This window comes from Notamacropus eugenii, chromosome 3 (genome assembly GCF_028372415.1).
Source record: "Notamacropus eugenii isolate mMacEug1 chromosome 3, mMacEug1.pri_v2, whole genome shotgun sequence".
NCBI classification, from domain to species: domain Eukaryota; kingdom Metazoa; phylum Chordata; class Mammalia; order Diprotodontia; family Macropodidae; genus Notamacropus; species Notamacropus eugenii.
Window position 1 is genome coordinate 312,798,028 of NC_092874.1, and position 23,335 is coordinate 312,821,362.

General features: G+C 38.1%; 1 protein-coding gene across 1 annotated transcript in view; it reads left to right on the plus strand.

The window, feature by feature from the left end:
- Window positions 1–22,163, plus strand: part of SMU1 (SMU1 DNA replication regulator and spliceosomal factor) — a 29,587-nt gene extending 7,424 nt beyond the window's left edge. The window contains exons 4-12 of the mRNA XM_072596686.1: window positions 2,676–2,786; window positions 3,358–3,486; window positions 5,251–5,370; window positions 11,682–11,798; window positions 12,222–12,349; window positions 13,420–13,546; window positions 17,674–17,841; window positions 18,311–18,463; window positions 21,608–22,163. Of these exons, the coding sequence (XP_072452787.1) occupies window positions 2,676–2,786; window positions 3,358–3,486; window positions 5,251–5,370; window positions 11,682–11,798; window positions 12,222–12,349; window positions 13,420–13,546; window positions 17,674–17,841; window positions 18,311–18,463; window positions 21,608–21,706 (1,152 nt within the window). The 3' untranslated portion in view covers window positions 21,707–22,163. The remainder of the gene's footprint in view (window positions 1–2,675; window positions 2,787–3,357; window positions 3,487–5,250; window positions 5,371–11,681; window positions 11,799–12,221; window positions 12,350–13,419; window positions 13,547–17,673; window positions 17,842–18,310; window positions 18,464–21,607) is intronic.
- The last annotated feature ends 1,172 nt before the right edge of the window (window positions 22,164–23,335 follow it).

Genomic DNA, 23,335 nt, shown 5'->3' on the forward strand with positions numbered 1-23,335 from the left:
GCATGGAAGACACTAGTGGTGTGGGCGGGGGATCAGGAAAGGTTGTACACAAAGTAGCACTTGTGCAAGAAACAAAAGATCCTTAAAGGTGGCCGTGAGAAGAGAGCAGGCATGCAGGACGTAGGAAAAGGGGAAGTTATGTCATGTGTGAGCACTGAAGAAGGCAACTAATGTAACTAGGGCTGAAAAGTTAGATTGGGATCAGTTTATAAACAACTTGAAATGCCAAATAGAGTAATTCATATTTTATCCCAAAAAAATAGGTTAGGAGTTCTTAACCTTTTTATGTGTCATCGACCTCTGGGCAGTCTGGTGAAGCCTGTTGAACCCCCTTTTCAAGATAATGTTTTCAACAGCTTAAAATACATAGGATTACAAAGGAAACCAATTATAGTGAAATTGTAATAAAAAAAATTTAAGTTCACAGAACCCAAGTTAACTTGAGTAAGAAGGTGCATGGCAGGACTTGTGCTTTAGAAAAATCACCTTTGGGGCAGCTCAGTGGTGCAGTAAATAGAGTACTGGCCCTGGAGTCAGGAGGATCTGAGTTCATATTTACCCTTGACACTTGACACTTACTAACTGTGTGACCTTAGGCAAATCACTTCACTCCAATTGCCACTTCCGGAAGGTAGGAAGGAAGGAAGGAAAGAAAGAAAGATCACTTTAGCAGAAGGGTGAAGGATAGATTTAGAGCAGAGAGAGACAAATTAAGAAGGCCAGTTTGGAGGAAAATTGCAATAACCTCATGTGCAATGCAAGTGAGAGACAGTGAGGGCCTGAACTAGGTTGGTGTCCAGGTAATTAGAGAGAAGGTTACAAGTGCAAGAAATGTTCTACAGGTAGAAATGATAAGTTTGAGTTGTATGGATGTTGGGTTAAGGAGCAATAGGAGTTAGAGATATAACTCTAAGGTTGGGAACTTGGGAGCCTGGAAGGATAGTGGTACCCTCAAGAGAAATAAGGACATTCAGAAGAGATATGGTTTTGTTCAGAAAGATAACAAGTTCGATTCTGGATATGCTGAGTGTGAAATACTTGCTTGACAATTGGAGATCTATAACTACAGCCTAAAGGAGACGAGAGATGGATAATTAAATTCGGGGGCTATCTGCATGGAGACATTAACTAAACTCTTGGGAACTAATGAGTTCACCAAGTGAGTGAGAGAGGTTAAAAGTGGGCTCAGAACTTAATCTTAGATGCACAGTTAGGAGACATGATACAGATGAACCAGCAAAGGAGACTGAGAAAAAACAGGGAAGAAGAGAACCGAGAACGGTGTCACAAAAGCCCAGAGAGACCTGAGTGTCAGGCATTGTGAAAACTGGCCGGGCGTACACAGAAATCAAGAAGAATGAGTTCACAAGCCGGCCCCAACCTGTATTTCCAGTGTCTTTATTCTTTACTCTAGTCCAGCCACCAGGCTGGCCTCCTTCATAAGCAGCATTCCTCCTCCTGTCTTGTGCATTTTTGCTGGCCCATCCCCCATGCATGGGATATACTCTCTCACCCCTTCCTTGCAGATCCCTCACTTCCTTCAAGATACCCACTCAAATATCCCAACTGCTCGTGCCCACCCACTCTCCCTAACTGCCTTGCATTTATTTTGTACTTATTCTGTATATATTTATTTCATATGTATATGTTATCTTCCCTGACAGCATACAGGCTCCTCAAAAGTAGCAGTTGTCTTCTTTGTTGTATCCCCAAACTCAGCACAGTACTGACACCTAGAAGTCACTTAACACGTGCTTGCTGATGGATTTAGCAGTTAAGAAATCAGAGCAAAGGAAGGAGAAGCTTCAGTTGAACAATGAGGGTCTGGAAGCCAGATTGCTAAGCATCAAGAAGTGAATGAGTGAGAAGAGAAGAAATGGAGACAGCTTTTTCTGAGTATTTTGATATCCTGGTATGAGAGATACAGAATGATCACTGGAGTAGTTGGTAGAGACTAATAAGAGTTTTTTCAAGGGTGGACAAGATTTGACTGTTTGTAAGAATCAGGGAAGGTGTGAGTAAAAGGGAGATATCAAAGTCTAAAAAGAGAGGTAGGGATAATGATGGGAAAAGATAACAGGGAATAAAATAAAAGGTGAGGAGAAGGCTCACCTCTTCATGAGAGACTAGAGTAAATGAGGAGAGAGTGGGGCATGATGGTGTCAAGGCATCCCAAGATGTGGAGAAGAGGCAGATGACGTCTCTTTTCTCAGTGAAGTGATAGGTCCTCAGCTGAGGAGGCAGTGGGGAGGAAATGATGTGGAAGACTTCACAAGAAAAAGGGAAGATTTAGAACAGCTCATGGAGAGTGAGTATAAGAACAGTTAGGGAAGAGAAGAGGAGGAGAAAAGTATTGTTTGGCTTTGTGATGTGTTGAGTCTCCTTTTCTGAAAAGTTTTTACTAATAGTGTGAACAATGATCCACAATTATTTAAACTGCTTTTAACTTAATAGAATGTAGAAGGTGACCTTATGTTTTCATTCCTCTCATGATTCTCTGAAAATTAGGTATGCAGATTTGGGACTTTTTTAAAAAATAAACCTATAATCCACAGCTGAGATAGTTTTTAATAGTGATTGTGATTTTAGAGCGATAATGGGATTTTTCAGAGTGATTGTCAGTGCCATACAACCACTTGTTCCTGGAGTGATTTTCACTTCTGGTCCTTTACCAGGCATATCCAGATGGAAGCAGCAAAGAGAAAAGAAGAGCAGCAATTGCGCAGGCTTTAGCTGGAGAAGTCAGTGTTGTACCTCCATCTCGTCTGATGGCACTGTTGGGACAGGTAAAGCACTTTGCATTATTGTGCACAAATTGACTTTACAAATTTTAAAAGGTCTTCCCCCAAATTAGGTTCTGCTTAACAGCTAATCCCTCAAGGCTACCAAGGAAGGTACACAGAAAATTAATAAATCTAAATCTTTCTTCCTTTTTTGTTGATGCTTTTTGTTTTTATATCATTCATTTCCAAATATATCCTTTCCCCAGAGATCTATCCCATGTAACCAGAAATTGAGAGAGCAAAAGCCATGTCACCAAAACTAACCAACACATTAACTGAATCTAACAGTACATTTTGTTGTGTTCCTCCCCACTTCTGCAAAAGGGAGGGAGATGCATTTTCTTCCTTATTCTTCAGGGTCAAGCTTGGTCATTATAATTACACAGCATTCAACTCCATTTTTTTCATCTTTCCTTTTACTGACTTTCCTTCTTTACTGTCTTCAGTGTTTTTTAACTTCATGAGTAGCATTGAACTATTTGCCAGGCAGTATTCTGAGAATTTCAGAACAAAATTCCACTGTGTCATCAGTTTTCATATGTTTTAAATTGGATTTCTTTAATTATCTTTTTAGGCTTTGAAATGGCAACAGCACCAAGGTTTGCTTCCTCCTGGTATGACTATTGATTTGTTCAGAGGTAAAGCAGCTGTGAAAGATGTGGAAGAAGAGAAGTTCCCTACACAGCTAAGCAGACACATTAAGGTAGGGTACTCAGAACATATTTTCTTTTACGTGCCAAACTATCATTTTTTAATATAACCTCAATATTTTATCTAGTGTCTGACATACTCCTCTCTGCTGTTAGGAATGTTGCATGCCTAATCCCAAACATAATAACTCACATTTATATAGTGTTTTAAGATTGGAAAAGTGCTTTCCTCTCAGTAGCACTTTAAAGTAGATCAAGTACTATTACCCCCATTCTACAGATGAGAAGAAATATTTGTTGAATTCAGAGAGGAAACTGGGGCTCCGAGAAGGTTCAGTGACTTGCTTACAGATCCAGAACAGTTTACAATTAGACTCAGGATTTGAACCCTGATTTCCATATTTTCAAGTCCAGACAATTATTATTTTAAAAAAATGAGTAATTTGGTTAATTTTATACATAGATTAATGAAAATTATAACGTGAATTTGGCATAATTTCTAGGGGTCTATTGGTTCAGCATTATGTTCATGCCTGTTTTTTTCTAGTCTATGCTACTGATTATCAGCTGACTTTTTTCTCCTTTTTATATCCATGTTATTTATGAATTATTTCAAGTTTATATTCAGTGATATTGCTGTTTGCTTTATGTTACAGCCTCCACACTTTATTTTTAATCCTTTTCTGGGTTTCAAGTTAAATTTAAGACAAATATTGCAAAACATATTACAGTCTTTCAAATCTTTAGCAGTGATAGACTGCGTTGAGTTGGTCTTTTGTGCTCCATTTCACCTTTCACAGTAAGATTATTTTTGGTGACTGTGAAATACTTCAGCACTTTTATAAGCATGAAGTAGCTGAAGAGAGGCTTTGTAACATAGTAGGTAGAGAGTTAACCTGTCTCTATCACATCCTACCTACTCTGTGACCGTGGGTGAGTCACTTAATTCCTTGGTGCTGTAGCCAACCCAAAGGTTTTAAGCAAGAGACGAGTTGCTCTTCTGCGTCAGTGGAGGGAGTTGCTTGTGCTGATAAAATAAAGACCCCACCGAGGGGTTATGTGACTTGCCCATAGTCACGTAGGTGGTATGTGACAGAGACTGACCTTGAACCTAAGATCTCCTGACTCCAAAGTTAGTTCTCTGCCCACTATATCACAATAACGAGACCTCTAAATGGCGAAATGGATAGAGTTCTGGACTTGGAGTCAGGAAGATCCAGGTTCAAGTCCTGCCTCAGACACTTACCTACTCTGTGACCCTGGGCAAGTCACTTCACCTGTCTCAGCCTTCACTCCCTCATCAGGTGAGTACACTTTACCCCTCCAACCCCCAAAAAGTAGATAAAAACCATGTGAAGGTTTATGAGTTGTGTTGTCTCTAATAAAATGTATTAATTTAAGTAATGAGAAGTGCCTATCTGTAGGAATCAATAATGTTGAAAATGTCTGTCCCAAATAAAGAAATTTGGGAAGTTTTCAGATGTAACTCTAAAAGATGAAAGTGATTAGAACTAGTGCCACTTTTTGAAGTCTTGTTATAAAGTAGTAGTGGTTGAACTGAAGGGCCTTGGCAAAAATATAGTTAAAGAAACGACTTTGCTTCTGCCAGCAAATCCTGGAATTCCAAAGAAAAGATCCTTTAAAAAGCAGACATTTGCTTTTCTCTTGAGTCTTTCCTTCACAACTTTCAGTGAGATCAACCAAAGAATTTGTAGTTTATTCTGTGATATAGTCCAACATTGCCAGATGGTTAGGTTTTTAGATGGAAAAAAAAAGCCTTCAGTAAAGTATATTTTCTTTGTTTTTGTTTAAAACAGTTTGGCCAGAAATCGCATGTGGAATGTGCTCGATTTTCTCCAGATGGCCAGTATCTGGTCACTGGCTCTGTTGATGGATTCATTGAAGTATGGAACTTTACAACTGGAAAGATTAGGAAGGTAATGTAAATTTAAAGTGCTTCAGTTTACCTAATGAAAGAGTGGTTGACTATGGATAAATTTTTTTTTTTTAGCTATGAAATGTGAACTCTTAAATGTGGTAGAAAAAAGAATATTACCAAAATTGTCACAGAGCACTGAGTTGTTAAGAAAATGGAAGACTGCTAGTTGGAACAAATATATAAGTTCCTACTCTGTGCTGGGTACCACACTAGGCTCTTGAAATACAAAGATGAAAATGAGAAAGCATCATGTACACAGAAAAATAATTTTTGAATGGGAGGGAACTAGTAACTTGCAGGATAGCACTTGAGTGAGGCTTGGAAAGTGTCGGGGTCGTGTGATGAACAAGATGGCAGAATAGACATTTTTCTCCAATCCTCATGATCTCTCAGACCTCTCTATAATACAAAGTACACAGAATGCACAAGAGATAAAGCAATTTCAGCTGTCTTCCATGTTCTAAGACACCAACAACTTAACCAAAATTAACAATTCAAGGAACTAGCTACAGAGAAGGTTAATCTTTAACTCCTAATGCACTCACATAATATCCCCTCCCCTGCTTCCCACCACACTCCAGTAGCAGTGCTGAACAAACACAATGGAATTCAGCTCTATCCTTCCCTCCTCCCAGTACCATGGAAATCCAAAAGGCAGAACCTTGCTTGAGCTGGGTCAGCATCATGGCAGTGTTCTGTGCTGCAAAAGAGTTCAGCCAGAGAGCTAAAGATCAAAGGGAATATGTGTATGTGTGTAGCACCAAGTTGATATTCACAGCACCTGTGGTGGTTATGAATTGCTGGCGCAGTTCTGAATTGCAAAATACCACAGACTCTCCATGTGGAAGACAGAACCAAAACATTTATTCAGACACCAGAAAGCCAAATCCATCATAATAACAAAGATATCTATACACAATAACAATGCAGAGAACAACACAATCCCCATGCCTTCCCTCTGTTAAGGTTCTCACAAACCAGCTCCCTTAAACAAATCACAAACAAATTCTCTCACTCATGCTAGTCAGCTGCCTGCTTTTCTGTCTCTTAGTGCTGACTGCTCTGATCCGATTTCCTCTCAACTCTACTCTAGCTCTGCCTCTTCAGCAAACTCTTCCCTCCACAGATTCATGTGACTCAGGCTTCCATGTGACCTGGGCAGGTCATATGGGCCCGTTAATGAATGGGAAAGATCTTCCCATTTAAATTACCATTACAACGTGGCTCTCTGGCACTCAACTAAACCTCAGAGAAAGAGCCCAGCATCCATCTACATCCATCTACAGTTCTACATACCCAGAAATGACTGGGGGCAGCAAATGAAGTTGGTAAATCATGAATTGCCCTGTTTTGGAGGAGGCTCTGAGATAGATTTGAGGTCCAGCCAGAACAGAAACCACCATCAAAGGGAAAAGGGTCAGAATATGAACAATAGAGAACTGTAAAAAGGGAGAGGGAGGGGGAACTGAAACTGCCAAAGATTTCAGGAAGAATAAAACTAAATTCAAGACCTTGAGCATAAATAAATAAGCCAACAAGGAAAATTTTAATAACAGGACTGTGGCCTCCAGATTAGATAAAAGAATACAGACATCTTTAAATAAGTATGGCAAGACAAAGGAAAATGAATCACTACCTTTTGAGGCAGAAAATCCTATGGATTCCTATGAGTGTATGAAGCCAGCATAAGATGTTACTGAATGGTTTAATAAAGAGATGAGAATTGTGAAAGCACAGTTTATGGCCTGTAAAACAGAGAGGCAAAATACAAAAATTTGAATTCATGATACCAAGTCTCACCAAAGAAACAAAAGAGAATAACTAATTGAGGATGCAAATATATGGAAGTGAAGGACAGTCTGGGAAAAGCAAAAAACAATAACATTAAAGAAAATATAATTTCCAAATGAATAAAATCTATTGCTTTTTGAATGAGGATGCATAGAGAGAACTTGAGGATTATAGGGCTCCCAGAAGAATCCAAGCAAAAAATATGAATGCCATAATGCAAGAAATAATGTAAGAAAACTGCCCAGAACTTCTGAATACAGAAAGCAAAGTTCCAAGTAGAAGAATCAATAGATTACCTCCAGGGGGAAAAAACCTATGCTTCAAACTTCAAGGGACTTAATGTTTAAATTTAATTATTCTGCTGACAAACAACAAAATATGCAAGTGATCAGTAGGAAAAACTTAGAATACCAAAGAAATTTAAATAACACAAGACTCTTCTGCACCCACTAAAGAGAAAATGGAATAATATGTTCCGAAAAACAAAGGAGCTCAAGGTTCAATACAACTCTGCAAAGCTGAGCCTAACCATTAATGAAAAAAGATAATTAAAAAGAAGCATTTGAAACATTCCTAGAAAGAAAATCATAGCTCAAAAAATTATTTGCTTTTCAAATACTCTCAGATAATGGATAAAAAAGAAAGGTAAACAACAAGGACAACAACAACAGAAGGCAAGGGTGAAAGCAGAAGCCAAACAGAAGTGTGGGGGGGGAAAGGCCGTCACAGATTAAGCCATTAAACCTCACAATATCCCCACCTACAGGTGAATTAGTACCTTTTTTAGGACTAAATTACAGAGTAGGAGAAGGCATAAGTGCTGAAGAAGGAAAGAAGAAAGCAGAGGGGAATATATAAAATACCGTAATTAAGTCAAAAGCTAGCAGTGAAGAAAAAGATAACTTCTTTAGTCTCTTGGGAAGAAGAGAGCATACAAGAGAATGGGTAAGGAAGGAAAAGAAAGGATGGGGGAGGGTAGAAGAGAATGAGAAGTAGGAAAATCTTGTTTTAGCAGTGTCTCAGGTACCACTGATGAATGCTGCTGTGGGAGAAGAGAGAGTCTACAAAGAGAGATCAGGAGCTTACAGTGGATAGAATCTGCAGGACTTTAGTTATTAGAAGAACCATTCATCCTGCCTCAGGAGAAGGGAGTCAGAGCTTCTGGGGGCAGCTGACACCCAAAAGAGTCGGACAGCATCGACTTAAGAGGAAATTTCAAGGCAAATGAGGGGAAAAGTAACCATGGAAAGGGCAAAGGTTAATAATGAACTTTATAACCAGGGATGTAGGAAAATTGTTTTCCATGAGGTGAAATCTTCTCTCTCACTTGCAAGAATGGGTATTTCTAAAGGGGAGGCACAGGAGAAAAGGGGACCAGAGTGGGGAGGGCAAAGATGATCTACAGGGCAATCACAGAAACTATTGAGAAGAGAAACCCAAAAAAGGTATCATGGTAGCTTTCATTCCTGAGGAAAACAGTGAATGAAGAAAAAATAAGCTAAGGGCCATAAATCAAAATAGACAAGGAAGATAAATGATGGAGAAAATAAAAGAGAAAGAAATCCTTTCAGAAAAAGAAGCCAAAAAAATGAACCTTTAAAAGTTGAAGGGTGATTTTACCGGACTAGTTAGAGGCAGGATAGACGAAGAATTTTAAAAGAACTAATAACAAGTAGAACTTGTAACACTAAAGAAAAGGATAATAAACAAGACTTACAGGCAAACAGAAGAGAGCTGGTAGGAATAGGGCTGCCTTAAAATAATTGAGCTGAAATAACTTGAAACACTACTGTGTTTACATGGGAAGAGGGAAAAAAATCCCAATTTGGAGAAAAAATATTACATGGAGGAAAATTAAAACCTAATTTTCAATGAGACTAGACTAAACAATGCAGTAAAATTTTTTAAAGTGGCAGACTACATATGAAAACAAAACCTCACAACCTGTTGCTTAACAGAAACACATTTTAAAAATAAAGATGTACACAGAATTAAAGTGAGGGGTAGGAAAACCAATTTACCGTGTATTAAGTGAATCCAAAAAAGCAGGAATTGCAATTACAGTGTCAGCAAATCAAAAACAAACATTGAAAATATAACAAGGGAAAAACAAGGCAATTTTATTACTGTACCAAAAGGAACCATAGACAACAACTAATAATGCAAAACATGTCCTTCAAATACCTTCATATCTAAATTCGTAAAGAAAAAATTAAGTGAACTACAAGAAGATATAATAACACAATAGTGGCCAGAGAATTAAGTGTCTCACAGTTTGGAGTACATCTAATAGGGAAGATGAGCAAAGTGAAACTGAACAAACTGTTGAATAAATTAGAGCTGAAAGATTTATGACTTCTAAATGAAACTATTAAAAAGTGTGTTTCTCAACACCACATGAAACTTTTTTTTAATTGACGTTTTACAACATAGATATTAACAAATATATGTAAAGAGGCAGAAATAGTTGAGTCTTAAAGGAAATTAAAGAGTCTAGAAGATAAACATGAAGAGGGAGTTTATTCTAGACATGGCAAAATAGGAGATGGAATATCATGTACAAGGAAGAGCAGCTAATTCACTTTGGGTGGAGCAACACTCTTTGAAGGAGAATAATATGCTTTAAGCCTTGAAAAGTAGAGTAGGACCAGATTGTAAAGTGTTTTAAATGCTAAAGGAGATTTTAGTATATCTTAGAGGCTAGAGTTTTTCATAAAGTTCGTTATAATCTTTTTAGTAGAGCAGTGATGTGGCCAGACCTATTTTTTTGGAATATTAATTTAGCAATTGTTTGGAGGATAGAATGAAAAAGTAGATCATAAGAGGCAAGAAAGTTAGGAGCTTGTAGTAGTCCAAGTGAGAGATGATATGATCCTGCACTATACTAGTGGCTATTTTGAGTGGAAAGAAAGGGACAGAATTCAAGAGATACTGTGAAAATAGAATGAATAAGACTTGGTTACTCATTAGAGTGAAATAACTGTGATTTGGGTTCAAATCTGAGTGACTGAAAGGCTAGTGGTGCCCTCCTCATGAGGAGTAGGGAAGTTAGGAAGGGGAGAGGGCCCAGAGAGAGGTGGGGTACGGAGGCTGGAGAGGGGGCAGGATAATTGGATATGCTGAATTCAAGGTTCCTTTCAGACATCCATTTGGAAATATCCAGTATTTCCTCTCCTCTCAGTCACTCCTCAGCCCCCTTGCAGTCTGGCTTCTTAACATATCACACCCAACTGAAACTTTTCTCTCCATTGTTAACTATGATTTCATAATTGCCAAATCTGATGACCTTTCTCAGTCCTCATCCTTCTCAACTAACCTACTGCATTTGATACCATTGGTGGCTGTCTCCTCTCTCCTCTAGGTTTTCATGACACTGTTCCACTGGTTTGCTTCCTTCTCAATATCCTCTCCTGGCTTATCACTTCTGTTACACACCCCTAACTGGGTATTTCTCAAGATTCTCCCAAAGACCCTGTTCTTTTCTTCCTCTCTAGAGTGTCTTTTAGTAACCTCATTAACTTCCATGGGTTTAACTGTCATCTATGTGCAGATAACTCCCAGAGCTATAAATCCAGCCCCATTCTCTCCCCTGAACTTAAGTCCCACATCCCCAGTGGCTTATTTGATGTATCAGATTGGATAAATTCAACATGTCCAAAACTAAACTTGTTAACTTTCCCCCTGAATCATCTCCTCTTCCACATTTTCCTATTTCTCTTGAAGCACCTCCCTTCATCTAGTCTCCCAGGTCAGTAACCTCACCTGTTATCCTCAATTCCTCGCTCTCCCTCACCCCACATATCTATGATCCCCCAAATGTTAGTGCCCTCCATCCAAAACTACTTGTATTTTAACTCCTTGGTATATTTGTCTCTATTCACGTCATATTTATGCTCTGTGTATTTGTAGAATGTGGGCTTTTCACAAGTATGGATTGTTTTATTTTTTTTGTACTTTTATCCCCAGCACCTGCCATAGGTTGTATCACTGAATTGTGTATCCTTTTTAAATACAGTGTTCTGAAATATTTATATTGAGTTGCTTTCATAGTTTTATTTTTTATAGAAAAAGCATAATTGAGGTAGAATGTATGTTCTCTGTTCATGAGACACAAATAGGGGAAACTGACATGTCTGGACCATGATGCCATTAGCCAAGGCAACTGGTGACAGTTTGCCCAAATTTCAGGCATGGTACTTAGAAGGTAATAACAGAATGCTAAGCATGCAGATCCAAATGTATAAATTGATGACACACATCACTAAGCACACAACCTTCACATTGTTTGCATGGATCTTTAACCATTTGAATAAATCAAAATCATATGTGTATTAAGTATCATCTGTGTGCGTGGTGCAGAACTTAGTGATAAGGAGTTTTTCAAAATGGGAAAAAATTAATTGTTCCTGATTTTAAGGAATTTACCGTCTGAAATAAATGGTCTTTGCTAAAAGTCCAGTTACAGCTTGCTTTCATTTTGAGGTTGTGTTAGTAATGGTTGGATATCATTTTCTTTAGGATCTCAAGTACCAGGCACAAGACAATTTTATGATGATGGATGATGCTGTACTATGTATGTGTTTCAGCAGAGATACAGAAATGTTAGCAACTGGGGCCCAAGATGGGAAAATAAAGGTATGAATTAATTGTATGAATTCCTCACAGAAATCTTCCATGTTCCATTGCAACAAGACTAGGAAACTGTATGGCTGTATAGTTACCATTTCAAGGGAACAGTCTTCAACTGAGAATTTATTTCTTGGATTTTTTGACTGGTAGACTATTGGGGACTAAGTTGAATTCAAAAGGAGAGCCCCTCCCCCCCCAGCAAATTAACTTTTCTAAATTTAATTTAGCAGTGTTGAATTAAAAGGATTCACCTATTGCTGCTGTATTCTTATTTAGTTCAGCTTAACAAATAATTTCTACACTATTTTCACAGAATTTAGTTTTTTCACATTTTTAATAATAGATACACAAACAGGAATTGTTTCTTTGTTGGTTGTATATGATAAGAGGAATGCTCTCACAGACTTAAGCTGTTTTTAATTTCTCTAGGTGTGGAAGATACAGAGTGGACAGTGTTTACGGAGATTTGAAAGGGCACACAGTAAAGGTGTCACCTGTCTCAGCTTCTCTAAGGACAGCAGTCAGATCCTTAGTGCATCCTTTGATCAGACAATCAGGTACATTTGGATGCAAAAATACCATTTTTAGTACGATAAGAAGAAACATGTAAGTGGATAAAGCACTTCACTAGAAGGCATGAGAACTTCCTTAGATACTTAAATAGCCATAAGGTCATAACAGATTACTTCTTAGAGTTTCCTTTTTTGTAAAGTAGGGGTAGTCTTCTTACCACCTACCTCTCAAGGTCGTTTAAAATAGTATTTTGGTGTTATGTATGACTACACATGTATAAGCTATGGTGGGGGGAAGAGGGAGAGAATTTGGAACTCAAATTGTGAAAAAAAAAATGTTAAAATTGTTTTTACATGTAATTGGGGAAAAATAAAATATTAAAAAAGCTTTTTTTAAAACATATTTTGCAAAATTTAAATTGACATAAATATGAGTTATTGAGATAGTACAAAGATGAGAATGGGGCATTTTTGACCCTTATGTCTCCCAAGATCACACTTAGAATATTACAGTCAGATTGGGTCTTTACCAGGAAACTATAGCCCAGAAATGGCTCGGATCACACAATTCTAACAAACAGGTTTGTAGGATACAGAAGGTTTAATTTTGGTTAAGTAAGTACGTATAATTCCCAAGTATTTAAGTATCTTACAAAATTGCTGTAGGGACTAAATCATCCCCAGTGTTATAACTTCAATTAGCGTAATTTCAAAAGTATTAATTCTTTGTAAGTGATTTCAGCACTATTCGACTCTGGATTTAGAATGTCTCTTCTAAGAAAGCTATTTATGATTCCTGATTTTAAATGATTTTTCCTTCTTGACATTGCATGCATTATAATTCCATGTTCAAAGAAGTGTAGTACAAAGAAAGCTGAATCAAAATTCAAATCTGTCTCTGACACTTAATACCTTTGTGATGATGCGCAAGTCACTTAGCCTTATTGGGCCTCAGTTTCCTCATCTGTAAAATGGGTATAATGCTAACAATACCTGTCTCCTGTTGTAGGGATCAAGTAAGATAATGCATGTAGACTTTATAAAACTTAAAGCACGACAGAAATGTCAGCCACTTTGTTGTTGCATTGACTTTTTAAAAATTTATTCCATGACAGAATTCATGGCTTAAAATCTGGGAAAACCTTGAAGGAATTTCGTGGTCACTCTTCATTTGTTAATGAAGCTACTTTTACTCAAGATGGACATTATATAATCAGTGCATCATCTGATGGCACTGTGAAGGTGAAGTAGTTTGCCTTTGAAATAGTTTATTTTGGGATATCTGTTTCAGTCTTTAAAGCCTTATCAGTGGTGAGAGCTACCTGTCACATCTGAATCCATTTCAGTTCAGCATGCACTTTTTCATTCTTTTTCCTTTTAATTAATAGAAATCTGTTTCCTCTCCATCCCACCCCTCCATTGAAAAGGAAAAAAAAACAAAACCATTTTAACAAATATGCATAGTCAAGGAAAGCACATTCTTACGTTGGCAATATCCAAAGTTTGTCTCGGTCTGTATCCCAAGTCCCTCATTTCTCTTTCAGGAGGTGGCTAGTGTGATTTAGGATTAAAAGCTGTTAAGTCTTTCAGGCTTGTTCATTTTTACAATTTTATTATTGTATAAATTCCAGCAAGCAGTAAGTGCCTGTGATTTACCAGGCACTATTCCAAGCCCTGAGGATACAAAGAATTGAAAAGACCTTGTTCTCAGGGAGCTTACAGTTCTATTGGAGTGAAGTAGTATATACAAAGAAAATTAAGTACAAAAAAGAAATGCAAAGTATGTTTAGAAATTGAAGTAGTCCTGTTGTAACCATGCTTGTATTTAAATTTTGACAACAGTGATATTTGATGGACAATTAACTCCCTTCTTCCTTTTGTGGTAGGTTGGGGCAAGAAATTCCAATCATCCTTTTAAACATTATTATGAATGAAAAGTAAATAACCCTCCTTGATGGCAGCAGCTGTCTCATTTTTGCTTTTGTTTCCCTCTCATATAACTCCATGCCTAGCGTATAGTAGGAGATTAAGAAACGCTTGTTGAATTGAAAAGGTAGTTCAGAAGTACTCCCAACTCTCTCAGAAGGATTAATTGAAGAAACTAAGGGTGTTTAGCCCAGACTAAAGAAGACTTACAGTACATATGATCATTGTCTTTGAATTTGAATATTTGAAGAGTCAGGATGAAGAAGAGGGATCAAGCTTACTCCATTTAGCCTCAGAGGGGAGAATTGGGAGCTGTGGTTTGAAGCTATAAGAAGAAAGATTTCAGCTCAGAAAGAGCTTCCTAAAGATTGGAGCCATCCAAAATTAGAACAGGCATGCCAGTCCGTATCTTGTTAGGTGACTGGGTTCCCCATCATTGAAGATATCTGAGCACAGGTTCAGTGTCCACTTGTCAGAGGTGTTGTAGAGGAGCTTCAGGATTCAGATGGGGTTAGAACTTTCAGTTTGGCAGATACACGCTATATGTGGGGCAAGGTGCTACCAACCATGGAGAATATTTAAGACATACATGGTACATGCATAGGCCATGCCTTTCAAGAACATGCAGTCAGATTGGGAAACATGGAATAAACGTACTACATAAAGCAATATGAGGAGAAAGGACTAAAGAAGAAATAGTTTGAAGACCGATAGTGAAGTTTTTTCCACTTGTTTTAGGGCATAAGCAGTTGGTTACAGCATGATCAGTAGCTGTTGGCTATATTTACTCTTTCATTCACAGACCCAGATATTCCTAGATAATTTGCAATATGTAAAATATTTCCATTCTTCTTGTGTCACTGGACAAAGTACTTCAGTAATCTGAGCCAGGTGACTAATGCTGTTACTTACAAGAGATATTGGTAGTACTTCTGCAGAATACTTAGGCATCATTTCATAGTGTCCTAAAATGTACTAAATGATTTTCCAAGCTGTAACCTGTCAGCCAAAACCACCTGATCTTCAGCCTACCAGATGTCAGCATGAAACAGTGATTATCATATATATTCATTCTTTTTATCTCTGCAAAAGAAAAGGGGATGAGGACTTGAGAAAGGGGAAGTGTTTGGAATAGAAGCTATGGGAAATAATGATTTTTAAAAATTGATAAGTGATGGGGAAAAGGCTTTCTGCACAACCACAAAGTCTGAGTTCAAGTTACGACATATAAATCTATAAGAGACAAAATCAGTGATTTTCTTCCTTTGTGCTAAGCATTCTGGATGCAGATTATAGTGGCCACCAATGCTGCAAATTAGCAGAGCAGAAACTGGTTGGTAGGCAAGAAATTATAAGTGTGGAGTACGTAATTGAAATGACTGATTTGGGACTCTAGATGGGGTAAAATGAGCAAGAGAAACCAAAGCAGATGTGAGAGACCTCAAGAATAAGGAAAAGGTCAAAGACCAAGGGTTACAGTGGGGCTGGAGCAGATTCAGAAGGTTTGAGGGAGTTTTTAAAATGTCAAAAGGAAAAGAAATTATAATTGGAGAGAATTTTGACCTTTGAAATCTCAAGTATTGCTGTCTCAGATAATAGTGTAATCTAGAACATGACAATGTCCATGAGTGACAGAGGTAGGAATCCCTGGAGTTGCTATGGATACTAACGTCAACAATCCTGATCTGAAAGGAGAAATATGAAAACGTGATCGTTCTTCTACCTCATCCTGAGAGTTCAGTAGAGTGATTGTAACAGCAGCTTCCATTGGAAAGGGTTGCCAAGGATGTGGTACCCTTGGGTGATAGCCAACTTTCATTTCACTTAATGCTAGAGAAGGAGCAGTTATAGGGAAGCCTGTTTTGAGCAGGAATTCAAAAAGGTAGAGTTAGAGGTGATTTGAGCTTGGGGAAAAGCAGGAGGGAGATGAGCATCTCAGAAGAGGCAACAGGGAAAAATGTCATTCACCTGCAGTGAAAGAGGAAGCCTGTCCATTTAAGGGTATTATTGTCCCATTTTTTTCTGCCTTCAGACTACATCTGGAACACTTTATTTAGCTTTAAGCATCAAATTTTAGAAAGGACACTGTTAAGTTAGAAAAGATCCAGAGGGCAACCAGGATGGCAAAGACACCCAAGTTCTCTTGCCTCAGGAAGATTTGTTGAAAGAACGAGGGATATTTGACCTGAAGAAGAGAAGATTTAAGAGAAACATGATAGTTGTCTTCAAGTGTTTGAAGGAGTGTCAGAAATTGAAAGAAAAACTAGATTTGTGCTGTAAGAAAAAACTTACAAGTGGAATAAGCTGCCCTTTGACAGACTTAATTTCCCCCCCAGAGGTATGGATGATCATTTATTTGATTGTGTTTTGAAGGAGATTCTTTTTCAGTTTTGTATTGAACTAGATGACTTCTGTGGTCCTTTCCAACTGTTAAGATCCTAATTCCTGACCTGGGGCAGTGGTTCAGGATAATTTAAATTTAGGAATGAAGGAGGAGTGAAATGTTACTGTTTTAGGATAGTCACAGAACTAACTTAAATGCAGCTCCTGATGTGTGGCTGAACATCACAAACAGCTCATTTTTAAGTCACTGGCCTGACTCAACCCAGAAAAAATAAGAACCAGAGTTTTCAACTCTGCTGGTCACTGATAAACTGAGATCACAGCTCAGGTTTGGTCCTCAGTGACACAGCAAGGTCCCCTTGCTTCCCAGAGCCTTTGATCTAGGACTTTCAAGAAGAGATATATAGAAATGGGCCTCTTCTGGCCAGTGTACCTACCTGACTGTCAAAGCCTAGTTTAAGTAGCCTTTGGACATGGTTAGGTGGTAAGAGTCTTTGATTTGGAATCAGAGGAGCTATGTTCAATTCCCAGCTCTACCCCTCAGGTTCATTTTTGTGACCTTTGGCAAATCACTTCATCATTTCAGTTTCCCAGTCTGTAAAATGAGGACTTAGAATACATAGACTCTCTAATCTCCCAACTCTCTGGGCCTCTGTATCAGCTCTGCATATTCTGTTATGGATACATCTCTTGTTTGATTCACACACAGTATTGAAAGAGGTGAAAAGAATTAGGATGCAGAGGTCTTAATTTTCTCTTGGGAGAATTCATACCAGAGTGATTTTAGCTGAGCTGTCATCATTTCTGCTTCAGTGACTGAGAAGTGAGGAAAATACTCTCTCCTCATCCCCCTCTGTAGTTGTCAATTGTAACCACTAAGCAGGAAGCAAGAGGCAGAAATAGGAACGATAATAATGAACAAATACTTCTTGAGCAATTGCTAATACATAGAGTATAGAATATATCAAACTAGCATAAAAAGCTTTTTATTTCTTGGTTTGTGTTGCCTTAATTGTCCTTTTAAAAAATAACTTTTTAATCCTACAGTAGAAGAAATGGCTGTGTTTTAAATTACTTTCCTCCGTTCCTTGTTTTGATAGATTTGGAACATGAAGACCACAGAGTGTTCAAATACTTTCAAATCTCTTGGCAGCACTGCAGGGACAGATATCACAGTCAACAGCGTTGTCCTTCTCCCTAAAAATCCTGAGCACTTTGTTGTGTGCAACAGATCCAATACCGTGGTCATCATGAACATGCAAGGCCAGGTGAGTGATCGGAAGTTGTACTGGCTCCTTCAGGCACATGTTCTGCGGTGAATTTTGTGACTGTCATTTCATCCAAGCTCAGGCTAAAAAATTTCTGTTGTTTTATCCTTTCTTTTGTAAATTTTATCCTTTCCCATTATGTGTATAAACTAGGTTTGCTTTACATAAAATCACTGAAATTCCCTCAATTTATGAAGCATTTCTTTAAAGTTCCCTTTGACCTTTATGTTTGTCCTACCCTGCTGTGTGCCTTCCTTTATTGTTATGTAGTCTACCAAATTTCTTTGCACCTCGTAAATTACTAATTTAATCTAAATGCTAGAATCTGTAACTTAATAAATACTCATCATAAGGTAGCTCCCCAGCCTGATTTGCTGTCTCCACTCTTCAGTGTCAGCATGGCAGTTTCTGTCACTGCGGGGCTGCTGGGTAAGTTCATTTTGACTACAGTCTTTTTCATTGATTGTAGATTGTCAGGAGTTTCAGCTCTGGTAAGAGAGAAGGTGGTGACTTTGTCTGCTGTGCCCTCTCGCCACGTGGCGAATGGATCTACTGTGTGGGGGAAGACTTTGTGTTGTACTGTTTCAGCACTGTAACTGGCAAACTTGAGCGAACTTTGACGGTGAGTGTGACAACGTCTTCGACCTCCTCGGAGAGTTCCATCAGCACGTTTGTCCGTTTGTAGCTCTGAAAGTCTTAGGTGTTTCCTTAAGTAGAATGTTTTCGTTACAATATCAGTGTTGAAAAGCTGGATAAAATAGAACCAGACGGCTTGGATTAACCTCAGCATTACCTCTTTAAATATATTTTTATCATAAATATACAGACTAATAGAGAGTCATTAAACTCTGACTTAACTGCTAATGCTGTAGGGCCATGTCCTTCCAAAACTGTGACAGGAAACAACTGCAGGGCAAAAACTTCTAGTGTTACAGATGGAAGGAACTTTATAGATTGTCTAGAAAAGTTAGGTCAGCCCCTTATGGTTTGGGCCAAAGGTCATCATGAAACATTAAAACAAAATAATAGATTCAGCATGTTCTTCAAGAAAGGTTCTAAACATGGTCATTGTTCAGTTTATTTTGCTGAAGAGTGTATGTTATAAAGGAGAGTTCTTTGAGACAGTGGGGATGTTGTGAGATAATAGCAAGGTTAAAGTAGTAAAGCTTTTTTTGAAAGATAAAAACTTCTAAAGCTTCAAATCAGAACGAATGGAGTTCATTTTGGAATCTAGATATTTGGGGTTATAAAAGAAGAGCATGCGTTTTCTTATACAGTTGGCCAAAGCAGTATCGCTCTGTGACAGAGGTCCATGAACTTGCTGTTGTGATTTATTTTGATAGCTTTTTCAGTGTAATTTAGTTCCTTTATGCTCCTGTGTATTTCATGTATTTAAAAACATTATTATAAGAAGGTTTCAGTAGGCTTTCCCAGATTATCAAAGGGGTCCATGGTACCAAAAAGGTTTAAAAGAAACCAAACCGATGTGTTGAAATGGTTCACTTTCTGATCAAATACACCGAATCAGGAAGAGCTAATAAACATGTAAGATTGAAAGAGGAAAACATTATCAGATGAGCCAAATTAAGCCTGTCGCAGTTCATGGAATGATGTATCATGACCATATTGCTTTCACACTGATGAGTATATAAAGCACATTCTAGAATTAGTTCTATAAGAGGAATCACCAAATTAATATCTTGCATCACAGTACCAAATAGAGTTTAGTGTTTTTCAGAAGCCAGCACAAAGCAACTTAAATGTAAAGGCAGGACAGAGAATGGAATGAACTCCTGGGTTCTTGTCTCCGCCCTGTCTTAGACACCTCATTTTACCTTTCTAGGCCTAAATCTGCTTTGTAAAATGAGAGGGTTAGACTAGATGGCCTCTGAGATTCCTTCCCACTCTAAAGGACTGTGCTCCTGCATGTAATTTAAGTGAGCTTATCTTTTCTGGAATTGTTCTTCAATGAATACTAGCTCAATTAACCTCAGTAAATTTTTGGCAGAGGTGTAAGAAATATATGGAACATAGAAAGTCCCTTAGCTCAGGAAACAGAAACATAGGTTTGCTGTGTTATATAAAGGAATTGTTATATGTAAATTCACTGTTTTAATGATATTTATGTTCTGTCATGGCCTTAAGCATGGTCTGAGGTTAGCACAAGAGCAGTGACAGAACTGAGAGGGAAAACTAATTCCTTTGTTTTTCACAAATGTTGTGGAAGAAATGTTGGTATGCCAATATTTTATTCATATTGTAGTTTATCAGAATTTTTACATTTTAAGAACTTTAAACTTTTTGAACTCTTAAAGCCTTTGAACTTTCTTCAAAAAGACTTACTCTGAAAGCATTTCCTTTTAGCACATTGTTGGTATCCTTGATATATAGAGTAGCATCCTAGGATCCAGAAGACCCCGAGCTGCAAGGATAAAGAGCCTGAATCTCTATAAAACAACTTGTCCAAGGTCCCACAGCTTGTTAAGCAGCAAAGCCAGGACAAATGCCCCTCTTTGAACTCCAAGTGTAGCACTTTCTTTTTCTTAAAAAAAATTATACTTCCAAGCCCTTTCCATTATGCCATATTGCAAACTATTCCCATAATAATCTTCCCAACCCCCATCCCTTTGGGAGTACAGGTTTAGCCCTTTGCTATGTTGAAGCTGGCCCATCTGGAAACAGCTACAGAGGGGCTCTTTCCATCCTGAGTTAACTTTCATGATGAATCATAAGATCTTGGAATATAAAGCTGGAAGGGACTCTCGGAGCCATTTAGTCCAAGCACCTCATTCTACAGATGAGGAAACTGAAACCCAGAGAGTTTAAGTGATTTTCCCAAGACAACAGAGCATCTGTACTAGGTCCTCTTGACTCTAAATCCGGTGTTCTTTCCTCTTTACTATCCTGCCTGTCACTCTTAGACTGAAAACTAAACCTCCTCAAGTAGCTACAAGTCTTTCCTTTGCCTCACCCTATCCTTCCTGTGGTTCAAACCCACAGCCTGGAATATAGACTCCTGTTGTCCCTAAAGTTCTGGAATCTGGGGGAAAATCCTCATGTCACTCTGTTCCAGGGACTGTCTGGTAATTGTTTCTATTCCTCAGACTCTCGCAGGAACACCTGACATCTTTGGTGGCATTTAATGAAAGAGAAAAGGACATTCTTAAATGATTTAGGTCAATAGTCCTTAGAGATTGAAATCTCCCTTTTTAGTGCAATAACAAGAACTTCAGAGGCAGTGTGATGGGGTGCCCCCAATCAACTCTCTAAGGCTTGTATAGACCTGGGCTACACTGGACAAGGAGACCTTATGCCGGTGAAATCACAGGTCTAGTCTCGAAATTAAAAATAAAATAAAAAACAAGGACTTCAAGGGTTTCTATTTGCATTTGATGAGAATTACAAGGTTGAATTCTAGTATCGTTCTAGGAAGGGGTCTTTGGGACAGAAGAGGTTTAAATACATGTTAAAGTGTATGTTAAACATGTTTAAATGTCCCTTTTTATGTCTTCAGATACTATCCTAACTTTAGGGGGCTACATGAGGGACATTCATTCATTGTGTTTTGTCAAATAGTATATTCTGGGCATCAGTCTCTCCCTGTGGGGTAGAATAAGAATTTTGCTCCCTGATAATATGAAGCAACAATGACTGGCCACATTGATCCCCTTCAGTAGAAAAGTAGGTGAGACAACAATAAGGAATTCTTACTCTTCAGAAAAATTGACTAGCCCTGACCTAACATTTAGATTTTGTTTTATTCTAGGTTCATGAAAAGGATGTGATTGGCATCGCTCACCATCCCCATCAGAATCTGATTGCTACTTACAGTGAAGACGGGCTCTTGAAGCTCTGGAAACCCTGATTTCATGACCTCGTTTCTACTAGCCTAAGCATATGCAACTTAAATAGAGACATTCATGTGTTACTTTTTTTTGTTTTTATTTTTTAAGGAGAAAAATTGCCTGAATGTTCTCTGAGAGTAATTTTTGCTAAATTTCTCATTTAAGTAGAAGTTACCCTTTTTTGTATATTTTTTAAAATATTAGCTGATCTGCTTCTAAAGAAGCAGGTATTTAGCGGATAGTATGTTTTCAGTAATCCTGTGCCTGAAGAGTGAAACAATGTCATTTCTAGAACAGGTTCCACTCCTTTTGATTATTTGTAATGCTAGTTAATATGTACTCTCCAAAGTGAAACTTGTAAATAATGAGTGAACTCTGATTCTCCATCGTTGTCAATTAACCATTTTCAGTTTCATTTTGTTTCTTTGACATGCTTTGATAGAATAAATTTTACTGCCTGCATAGGGACACTTTCAATGTGAACATTTCCCAGAAAATGATTTTATTAATCTGATAAACATATCCTTTACACTTGGAGAAGCACCTGTAGGTTTCTGTGACATTTCCAGTGGCTGACCTTTTTTAGACATTAAAATTGGCAAAATGTCTTATCTACATTGTCCCTACACTTGAGAAAATTGAGTCTTAGAAACTGAAGTGACCTGTCACTGGTCACAGTCATCGAGTATCAGAAACCAGATTAGAACCCACATCTTCCTGACTAGTTCCAAAATGTTATATGTGCTGTACCACAAGTTGTGGTGATGCAGATTTTGTTGATAGAGTCCTAGGGGATAGGGACTGTGATTCATTGGTATAGGGAACTTCCAGTCAGCAAACTCCTTCTACCAGTGTACATCAGCACCTTTTCTGCATCGTAAATCTTAAAAAGTTACCTAGACCACTGAGAGGTAAGGGAATGTTTCATGACTCCCTTGTATTTCACAGATCCTTTTACACTCCCTTTTCCTTCTCACTATTCATTACTCCTTTTTGTGACTTACTATAAAAACCAACACTCATTGAAAAATCAATATTGGAGTCATCACTTCAGGACTATGGAGACAGAAAACGAAGCCAAGGGGTGTGGAGCCCAGAGGGGAAGAGATGCCCTAAAACTCGGGCCACTGAATTATATATGAGATCCCCACAGGCCACATTTGTTTAAGAAAACCAAATATTAACATCTTTGTTTTATTTTTATTTAATTCATTAAATATTTTCCAATTATGTTTTCATCTGAAATGTTGTTGGCCACGTGCAGCCCAAGGGCTTTGTACTTTACACTTTTGTTCTAAAACAGTTAGGAAAGATCCCACAATTCTGAACATAGTAAAGAGGATCCCAGCTCAAGTTTTGCTACTAGCTTCCTGATTTTGTTCATTCAAAGCTAGAATTATGTCCTAACTTAAAGGAACTCTTTTTTTTCCCCCTCAACTTCCCTAGTTTAAGAGTACAAGTGGAGGTCAGGAGTTTGAGGGCTCTCTACCTGTGCTTCTGCTGGATCCTTCCACCTGTGACCCAATGCTTTATGAAGTTTCATTTCCAAAAAATGGAGCCACTTCCAGTCCCCCAGTGAAGCTGTTGCGTTAATCCTGGCCATTTTTTCAGCCTTGACAGCAAGACTCATTTGGTTCCTAGTGAATATC